Source organism: Maniola jurtina, chromosome 15, assembly GCF_905333055.1.
Source record: "Maniola jurtina chromosome 15, ilManJurt1.1, whole genome shotgun sequence".
In the NCBI taxonomy this organism is placed as follows: domain Eukaryota; kingdom Metazoa; phylum Arthropoda; class Insecta; order Lepidoptera; family Nymphalidae; genus Maniola; species Maniola jurtina.
This window is the reverse complement of record NC_060043.1, coordinates 8,093,948-8,105,190: the sequence shown is the minus strand read 5'-3', so window position 1 is coordinate 8,105,190 and position 11,243 is coordinate 8,093,948. Positions and strand designations below refer to the sequence as shown.

General features: G+C 35.1%; 1 protein-coding gene across 1 annotated transcript; it reads right to left on the bottom strand.

Annotated features, from left to right (window-relative positions):
• Positions 1-997: 997 nt before the first annotated feature.
• On the bottom strand, positions 998-2,914 carry LOC123872673. Its single transcript, XM_045917113.1, has 2 exons — positions 2,800-2,914; positions 998-2,724 (listed from the first exon to the last, which is right to left on the bottom strand). Exons 1-2 carry the CDS (start codon positions 2,846-2,848, stop codon positions 1,700-1,702), a joined length of 1,074 nt encoding a protein of 357 aa, XP_045773069.1. The 5' UTR covers positions 2,849-2,914; the 3' UTR covers positions 998-1,699.
• Between the last annotated feature and the right edge of the window lie 8,329 nt (positions 2,915-11,243).

Sequence of the window (11,243 nt, the reverse complement as noted above, 5' to 3'; positions counted from 1 at the left end):
TATTCTCTCCAGCCGCGACGCGCGTACCGCGTAGAGCGTCACTGCCGCGCGTTGCGGCTGGAGTATCGTGCGGGGCGCTGCCGCGACGCGCAGTTCAGCTGCAGTTCAGTTTGAGTGCGTGGGCACCTTAAGGCACGCAGGTTTCCTTACGATGTTTTCCTTCACCGTTAAAGCAAGTGATATTTGATTGCTTAAAACAATAAAACATAGAACTAGGAAGAAAGTGCTACAATGTAACTGAATTTAATCCAGGGATGAAGTAGTAATTGTCAAAGCTAATTATCTAAAGATATTCTGGACAACACCTGTCGCTAACAAGCGAAGATGGCAGCTTGAGGAATATTAAACTCGGGTGGAGTTGTAAACACAATTTTAGTATGCGGGTGCTGCAATAGGGGCTTGATGCATCTGCCTTCAAAAGGGGTTAAATTGTGAAAGCGTTAAGCTTCGATATCTCATTCTAGATTATATTGTCCAGGGTTTTCTATCGTGGTAAATAATGCTTTTAAACTAAAAATACTCGTACTGTTCCTGTATTGGTTGCAGTTGATTACAACAGATACCATTTTAATTTAAATAAATGGCGCTACTTTTTTTGGTACCATTTCACGTGGGCATGATTTATACAGTAATTAGATAAGGCCAGCTTTAATTTCTATTTTATTTACCTTTATTTTTAAAACAGGAAAAAATATGTCATATTTTGTGCCCCAATTGGCTGAGACTGACTTTTTAGTTCATATTTTTACTTTAACATAGTAAAACATGGAATCATTATAGTTTCGTCAGGTCCGTGCGTCTGTGTATTTCACATTACTAAGTATATGTCACAGCCAATTTTTTGTTTGTATCGATTTTTATGGAATCGGGACAGCTAAATCGGGATGTAATAAATAAACAAAAAATAAGAACCAAATAATTTATTTAATACTATATAAAAATCTCTCTACAATTTTTTTACTAAAAACAATAATTCCGACACGACCCTCATAATGTTATAATATTATGAATACATTTTATTTAATAATAAAATGATCTGAAGAAATGAGATACGTTGATAACTGATAACAATTCAACCATGTGGCTATAAAACTCTTCATTTGCTGACGACCCATATCCAGACAACAATGTCACAAACGAGTTGGTACACAAAGGCACTGCTTGCTTTATGAGTATTCTGACAATTGCGCTTGAAGAAACTTGTAAAGTTACGAGTATATCGGTTACCGTAATTCACTCGATTTATGGTTATGTCGAGCATTCATAACGAATAATCGATAACAAGATAGCTTTGTAACGTTTCCTCTGACACTTTGTTCAGAGAACGTTTATGTATCAACATTCTACAGTTTAAAATCGATTGTAAATAAATGGACTTTGCCAATCGCTTTGTTACCCTTCTCATTTTGAGAGTAGACCCGTAGTTAGGGGGCCTGAGATGGTTGGATGTGGTAATGATGATTATTGTTACTATTACAAAGATAATTATAAGTATTTAAATACATACCCTTTGATATCTATATACCATACTAAGCTATAAAGTTTGTAAGTTGGAGTAAGCGGGTAATCTGCGGAATTAATGATCCGATAAAAAAAATTACACTGATAGATACAATATAAATTATATCACGCGGATGAAGTCGCCGGAAAAAACTAATCATTTATGAAAAATTACATGCTATTCCTATTAAAGATTGGTTTAATTATAGTACAAGTATTTACTATTTAACGGAATAAATCCTGTCTTTCTGATTAGCGGTTTGTGCAGAAATCCATCATGGTACAACCCCGCAACAGGTCGAAATTCAGATGTCGGATAAGATTTCCTTAATGAGGGGAAACTCTGCCATCGATCATCGTAAGCAAGCGGTAAAGGTGACTTATAATTTGTATAGGAGTCCGTTGTTATTGATAACTTATCTGCCACTGGATTATACCATGGATTTCGGTATGAATATCCTCTAAATGAAGTGGGTACTGTAACTTTTGGATAATTATTTTCGCTTGACTTTACCTCTTTGTTATTGTTACCTAAATTTGGTTTGCTAAAGTTTTGATTGTTTTCCATACTTGGTAGGGTCAAGTTGTATTGAAGTAACGGTACAGGCGATGTTGAATTATTAATTTGAAGTGATGCTGTTGTAATCGATAAAGTACTTATATTATCGTTTGTATAAACTGCGGTTGGATATGGACCTTGTAACTGAGTAGTAGATTTTAGATTTTCCACTTCATCATCGGTTACATCAGTAGTCAATGTCACAGTTTCATTATCTGTTTCAGTACTTTTTACAGTGGTTACATCTGTATCATTAGTTATGACTTGTCTGAACGTATCTTGATCACTACTTGATGGATTAGGTTTAAGTGGTAAGTTAAGTTTTTCTAAAATGTCTATTTTAGAAGTTCGTTTAAGTACAGCTTCATCTGAGTCATTATCTTTATAAGTAGCTTCAGTAAAGTTTGATATAAGTCTTGATGGAGATATAATTTGAAAAGTACCACCATTTTCTTGATAGTTTTCTCCTGCCGTAGATTTTTGCACGTTAACACTCTGCTGTTGGTTCACTGATGGCAATATCACTACAGGTGATAAAACAAATGGAGGTAATTGATATGCAAAGTTCTGTCCAATTTTGTACCCGTGAAGATATCCCAATAAAGGAAACAGGTGCCGATTTTCTCTTTCCTTTGGTAAGCAATTCGCATAGTGAATAATGAGCACTGAAAAAATATTTAGATATAGAATAAGTAAATGTAAACTTAAAACTTTGCATAACTTCGAACAAACTGACTCACAGCAAAGCGTTAAAACTGAAATCTTTTTGTGACAACCGTTCACAAGCATTTTGCACTTTTCAATGAAGCAACGGGAAATAGGTATCTAATATGCGTTATCATTGGAGAGGTATAATGCCATAGAGTCGCAGCAGCGTAATATTTATAACTCTCAATTTATAAAAGAGAATGTTAGGTAAAAGCACTACAGCAAGCTGAAGTATCATAAAATCTATTCTTTAACAGAATTATTAAAATACAATCAAAATAAATGAAAAATTTTAAGGAAAATAAATAAAATGTAAGTAGTTAAGTATGTAAAATGTAAGTAGGTACATTGTATAGTTTCTTATTATAAGTCTTCATATAGATTTAGTAACAACAAAATTGCAAATAAGTATATTAAAGAGCTATAAAGAATTACATTGTTGCATACAGTTGACTTTTAGTACCCCATAATAAACGTAACAATTTTGTACTTGAGTAAAGTGAAAACAATACCAAGGGCTTATCGCTATGCGGGCTTGGGCTAGTGTTACAACTTATCGTGAAATCGAAAGTTATTATGCGTAATGTTTGTTTAAAAACCGGCCAAGTGCGAGTCAGACTCGCGCACTGACGGTTCTGTACTCGGGTATTTTTTCCAACATTTTGTACGATAAATCAAAAACTATTAAGCATAAAAATAAATAAAAATTGTTTTAGAATGTACAGGTAAAGCCCTTTCATATGATACCCCACTTAGTATACTTACTTTGAAAATTGAAACACATTTAATTTTTTTTTACATGATATAACCACAAATTCGCTTTTTCAAATTTATTCCTGTATTTGTACTATAAGACCTACCTACCTGCCAAATTTCATGATTCTAGGTCAACGGGCAGACAACAAAGTGATCCTATAAGGGTTCCGTTTTTCCTTTTTGAGGTACGGAACCCTAAAAACTGTATAAAATATATTTTTTGTAAGACAAAATATTCTTAGTTACAAGAAAATTGACGATCTACACGATACGCAAACAAAAGATCGTTTTGCGACTCCTGCCCTCCGCCTCTAGAAATTCCGAAAATCGTTTGTGTATATTTAATAACTAAATTCCGTAATCAATTTTAGACTTGCCTTCACACAACTTTAAAAGTATGCTCCTGAAAAAACGCATAAGTATTACACAATAAAAGATTATGTAAATGATAAAGAGCGTAGATTTGCAGCTTGCTTCGGGACAGTGCGCGGGACTGCAATCAATTTTAAGTTTAACTACATGGAATATTATATAAATCTTTGAACAGAGCAACCGCTAAGTTTCTTACTGGTTCTTCTCGGTAAGAAAGGTAAGCCAGTAGTATTAGCACAGGTTTTTCGAACAAGCCAGGGATAAATGCATTTAAAAAGTTTTTTTTTTTTTTTGATAAAAAAATTTTCTATTTCTATTCTATTCATAAACGCTTAGTAAAATAAGTACAATCCATAAATTTTATATATCCGAGCTATGCCTTCTTCCAGTCCAATTTGTCTTACTTTACTTCAAAGCAGCATCAGGTGACGCCAATAGATTTTGAAATAAGCAAACAACGAGGATATTAACAGGTGACTCTTCGTCACTAGCTCCATACAAATGTAATTTGGTGTCCATTTGAATATTAATCAGTCAAACTCTACGTAATTTGTAGACACGTTCTAGAAACTATATCTAAGTCTGCGATTTGCCAGATTTTTGTAAAAATAACTAGTTTTAAACCAACACGCGATTAACGATTTGTATGTCTAAGACTGTGTAACTTTGAAACCGAATATTTTAACGGAAACCTGGAAAACCACAGACATAGATATTAGTATAGAATGTATCTTCCAAAATTAATTCCATTGAGTTTGGTTGCTTAGTATTCGAATGTGATCCAAACTACGTTTGTAAGCAGCGAGTGACGGGGAGACCCTGCTTAAAGGAAGCGGGGAGAAGCGATGACAGGTGAAAAGCATCCATTATTACGACGAAGAACGTTCCCTTTTATTTCTTTCTTATAGGAAACATCATTTCAAAAATATTATAACGCCCATGGGGGATAAGCTTATGACAGTTTAGGACAAAGCCCTTTTTCCTTATTAACCCACGATCCAAAAAGAGGGGTGTTATAAGTTTGATGTGTGTATCTGTGTATCTGTCTGTGGCATCGTAGCTCCTAAACTAATGAACTGATTTTAATTTAGTTTTTTTTTTTTGTTTGAAAGGTGGCTTGATCGAGAGTGTTCTTAGCCATAATCCAAGAAAATCGGTTCAGCCGTTTGAAAGTTATCAGCTCTTTTCTAGTTTTCTTGTAGAAAAGAAGGTTAACGAACCGTTAGGTTCATAATATTATGTCAATTGACAAATGTCAAGCTGTCAAGATGGACGTTGCCTAGATACATAATTATTTATTGGAAAATGATGTTTTGGAAAACTCAGATACTTTGGATCGTAGGCGCGGAATAGCTATAATCCAAGAAAATCGGTTCAGCCGTTTAAAAGTTATTAGCTCTTTTCTAGTTACTGTAACCTTCACTTGTCGGGTGTGTTATAAATTTTTAATTTTCACTTGTGCAAGATTTTCCTCATATCTGGCATAGCGTGTATGTTTTTGACACGTAACAAACGTTCGTAAATAAAAAAAATTCAATTTCAAATTATTTTGTTCCTTTTTTTTTTATACACAGGAAATGCCTAACGCATACCCTTCCGTCAGGGGAAACGGAAGGGTTATGTGGGGCTTGCACCCACTAAAACCTGTGTTTGTTCCTCAACAGAATTATTTTGTTCCTAAGAAAATTTTAAATTTTAATATCATGGTTAATACAGTTTTTCATATTTTTCACTTTTATAATATTTTCGTAATGATTTTTGCACTAGCACTAAATAAATTACAATATCAAATTTGAAGTAATTTTTTTTTTTAACACAGCTACACTAGCTACTAGCAAGTACTCAGCTACACTAATTTATTTATCAAACTAATCAATGCGACAACGCTTTCTATAAGTAGTTCTCTTCCTATCTTCTTTAGTCAGAGTTCAATTTCAAGACAAATAAAATTTATTTAGATAGGTAAAAGTCTTTGTAACAAGAAATTAGGTTACTTTATATCTTAGCTTAAGTGCAACGCACACAGTCAGAGCCAAGGACGGAAATGAAGTTGTTATTGACAAAAAAGACTTCCCTCCACTCTACTCCGTCTGTACGCATTGGCTCTTAGTCCGGAATCTTAATCCCTCGAGAAAATAGTTCGAGATCCACAAACTACTAGTTGATGAATAAATAAATAATTATATTATCGAATTCTATATCTATTACTGGAGTAATTTGTATGCGGTAACAGTTTGTTAGGTTGGATTAACGAAGGTTCTTGTGGCTTCAGGTGCAATTTAGGATACGATACAACTATTAATCCCTAAGGATCTCGTTGTTAACAATGACCCTCTCTAGCCATATTTCTTGGTACAACTAACTCCCGACGCAATTATCTCTGTATTAATAGGTATTGATTATGCTCAGTTAGTGCTCAGTAAGTATAATATTTTCGTAAGGTTTGTGGGAGTCAGAAAATTAATATGAATTAAGTAGGTACCATTATATTCAGAGGAAAATACTTGTATATTATATATAATAATATGACATGTCGTATTCAATAACTTTCGTTTTTAACCCCCGACCCAAAAAGAGGGGTGTTATAAGTTTGACGTGTGTATCTGTGTATCTGTGTATCTGTCTGTGGCATCGTAGCGCCTAAACGAATGAACCGATTTTAATTTAGTTTTTTTTGTTTGAAAGGTGGCTTGATCGAGAGTGTTCTTAGCTATAATCTAAAAAAATTGGTTCAGCCGTTTAAGAGTTATCAGCTCTTTTCTAGTTTTCTTGTAGAAAAGAAGGTTAGATAACCGTTAGGTTCTTAATATTATGTCAATAGACAAATGTCAAGCTGTCAAGATGGACGTTGCCTAAAAACATAATTATTTATTTGAAAATGATGTTTTTGAAAACTCAAATACTTTGGATCGTCGGGGGTGTTATAAATTTTTAATTTACACTTGTTGATTATTATATACAATAATTGAGTATTGATAGCCTGCCTATAAGGGGATTCGGGGGTTCGATCCCGGGCACACACCGCTAACTTTTTGCAGTTATGTACGTTTTAAACAATAAAATATCACTTGCTTTATCAGTGAAGGAAAACATCGTCAGCAAACCTGCGTGCCTGAGAGTTCTTCATAATGTGTTGAACAGTGTGTGAAGTTGGCAATCTGAACATGGCCATCTGCAGCGAGGGCGGACGATTACAAAAAATCATTCACGTATCTACTCCTTTATTATAAAAGTACTAACTATTACTAATTATGACTAAGGGTGTTGTAAAATTGCCGCAAAGCGCTTTGGGGTGAAGCGAAGGCGCCCTTACTGTAAATAGGTATTCTATTTATATTTTGTTCTTGATTTTGGCGTCAAGGACTTTAAACTTGAACCTAAGCGATTTTACTACTACCGGCCACCGGTATGTCCGCACCGATTTGTTTCCAGGTAACGATAGAGCCGAGGTCTGAGCGAAGCCAATCGAGCGGGACAAGGACAATGTGGCGGACTATGGCTAAATCCTTTTCATTCTGAGAAGAGACCTGTGCTCAATAGTGAACTGGCAATGGGCTAGCGATTATGTCGATGATAATATTATTTTTACGAGTATGCTTTCCTGGTTTTTCCGTGGAACTTTGCTACAGATATTTTCCTGCAGTAAAAATTATCTAACCTTCAAGTATACGTACGATAACAAAATTCACACTATCTGTGCATCATTAAAATCGATTTTACACGTGTAAAAATCGACGAATATCCAATATTTTAATGAGTGTATAATTATTATGCGGAAGTTTTTTTTAATTCATAGACTAGTGCTCGGCTGCAATCAAACTTGCTGCCAAGTAATGATGCAGCCTAAGATGGAGCGCGCTTGCCTACCTGTGTTTTTAGAGTTCCGTACCTCAAAAGGAAAACCCTTATAGGATCACTTTGTTGTCTGTCTGTCTGTCTCCCAAGAAACCTATAGAGTACTTCCCGTTGTCCTAGAATCATGAAATTTGGAAGGCAGGTAGGTCTTATAGCACAGATACAGGAATAAATCTGAAAACCGCCAATTTGTGGTTACATCATTAAAAGAATAATTAAAATGTGTTTCAATTTTCAAAGTAAGATAACTATACCATGTGGGGTATCATATCAAAGGACTTTACTTGTACATTCTAAAACAGATTTTCATTTATTTTTATGTATAATAGTTTTTGATTTATCGTGCAAAATGTTGGAAAAAATACCCGAGCACGGAACCCTCAGTGCGCGAGTCTGACTCGCACTTGGCCGGTTTTTCTGTACTAATTTCGTGGTGTACAATAAAAGTATAGGTATTTGTTCATTCATTCATTCATATGTGAACTCTCTACTATGTAACTTAGAAGATTAAGCTAATTACTTATTATATAAACCTATAAGCTAGATCTAGATAAAAGCTGCCACTGTAAGTGTAAATGATGCTTTATGGTAAAAAAAAACCTGTATCAAGGTATCAAATATAACATTGGGAAAAGAGATTCAAATATGTGAAAACACGTTGTTTATATACCAAGTGTATTCACATTTCTCATCTGGTGGAGTGCGCGGCGGTAATAAATAACGGTTCATCAATAACCAAGAGCTTCCACGTTCCGCCCAAAACTGTTGTCAATATATCAATCTGATACGAATAACTTTTATGCGCTCCGACTTTGAATTCCGGATTTCGAAGAGAAAATTCTCATATCATTCTCTCTCTGGGTACCTATTAATCCTCATTACTAAAGGGTCTTCAGTCTTAACCCTTTTTTTCGTGATAACTTTACCTTCTAGTGGTCGAACTCGCACAGCCTGCGTAAGTTTTTTGCGTTTCTGCATTGTGGATTATGGTGTTGAGAGCAACGCGGTTTTTTTAAAGAATATTAGCCAAGTTTATCATGATAATTAATATTCCCCTTTCCCCTCCAAGTAAGCGTAAAGCTTGTGCTAGGAGTAGGTACGATAATAGTGCAACGGGCGGGATTTGAACCGGCGACCATTCGGTTTTCAGTCCGCTCCTTTAGCCGTTGAGCTATCGAGGCTATTTGATCAGGCTAAAGCTTGTTACACACAAGACAGATATTATAAGCCGATATATGTATACATCTGTCCACATATTTATCTTACGGCTGTCCATTGATTTCTATATGAAGATCTACTTCATACAGAAATCAATGGACAGCGCAAATAATAATAATGATAAACAGGACTATTTTAGCGTTTAAACCAGTGCCGTGGAGTTCATACAGGCATAAAAGCACTGCTTACCCAAGCTTCGAATCATGTGCACGCCACTGGTTTAAACTATCCTGAATGATATTCATTATGAATAAAAATATTTGTTAGACTATGCCCGACTAGTTTGTAGCCTGCCCGGCCCTGGAGATTTCAAGCCGCGCGGGTAGTGATGGGGACTGAGTTGGACCATGTACCTAATCTCTCGACGGTTCTTCACGGACGGCAGATCTTTGTCACTAGCACCGTCACCGTAGTGGGTGGGAATTCCAGATCTCATGCTATTGTGCACACTTAGTAGCTATGTCATGTACGAGTAGGTACTTACAATGCATGTGCTAACTGGGTCAAACTCAATCGACAAGTCAAACAAACTTTAGTGTATTAAATTATATAATTATTATCAAACTCGTCTAACAGTCACAGAACAAAAAGATTATTTAGCAATAAATAATTATTATCACCGCCTTGTCGGCCAGCGCGTAAACATTTAGTAAAGGGCGATCCCCTTTACTATTTCCCACCATACAATGTGTTGAGAAAAGAAATATGACGCAATTTCGGTAATGCTTAGTTGTCGAGCCTCGGGGGAATGAAAAATTCAAGGGCCGGGGAACATTACCGCGCCACACTGCTAAGAGCGTTTTGTTTCTGGAATATTCTTGCCAGGATGTGACTAATAGCATTACTTGTAATCTTAGGAGCTTGGGCTTAAGTTTCAGTAACAGATGTTTTCACGTAAAGAACTGCATAGTTGAGGTGCAAGATTTGCATAGTTTTGTTAATAGTTTTATGCAAAAAAAAATTGTGGACATTATTTAACAGATATTATGAGTATTTTTCACTCAATATCAAGCGATACGACCCATAGAAGTTTGCTAAAAGCAGAAGAGGACGTTCTGTCTGTGAGGTAGGTGATGACAAGCACTAGATTGCGGTTCACGTGGTGGTAAGTGAAGGCGTGAATATGAAGCTTAAATTATGCGGACTAACCTGTATGGGATACATGGCAAGTTTTTTTTAATCAAAACTCTTCTTTAGTCATTTGAAAAGTTGTCATAATAAATTATAATAAGTTAAAGTGAAAACACCTAAGTTTTCAAAATACCTTACGTTTTCTTACTTTTAAATAAGTTCACCATAACCTGAAATGCCACAAAAGTTAGCAAGATAAGAGCTTCATGATATATGGTGATAATAAATCGAAGTTATCTTCGTAAATATCCCTTTGACCCTAGCACGAGAACTCAAATCGATTTTACGTGATGCGGAATTGGATAAGCTTCCAGTCGATCGCAAAAATATGATTTAAGTAACAGAAAAATTGTAAATAACGATATTATTATCTATTGTAATCAATAGTGAGGTTCTAAAAAAAATATGTTATTAAAAATGAAATAAAACATTAACTTAAAAAATCATATTATTTTTCTGCCAATCCGCATTGGGCCAGTGTAGCAGACTTTGGCCTAAACCCGTCTCATTCTGAGAAGAGATTCGTTCTCAGTAGTGGGCCGGCAATGTCATGATGATTAGCATTTCGGAAACACTTCTCTATTTAGAGAATTTGACCGTCGTTAGCTACATCCCGTGACTAATTAAAGGTATGTTAATCCTCAGGTAATTACAGGTTAATTAAGTGTTAATTTTAGGTCAGTTTTATATTTTGAAGACGGTGTATTTAGTAGTTTACACAAGTAATATTGATGGGGGTTTTAAAATTAGTATAAACTAGCTGATACCCGCGACTTCGTTCGCGTGGATGTAGGTTTTTAAGAATCCCGTGGGAACTCTATGATTTTCCGGGATAAAAAGTAGCCTATGTGCTAATCCAGGGTATAATCTATCTCCATTCTAAATTTCAGCCCAATCCGTCCAGTAGTTTTTGCGTGAAGGAGTAACAAACATACACACACACACACACACATACAAACTTTCTCCTTTATAATATTAGTGTGATACTTAGTAAAGTACTTATTTTGTATTTGGTATTTTGAACCTTTAACAAGGGACCATAAGAGACAATAAATTCAAAATAATAAGTAAATATAATGATTTGGTCTAACTAGTAATAAGTATAAAGTTATCTTCAATCAAAATAAATGGACAAGATTACATA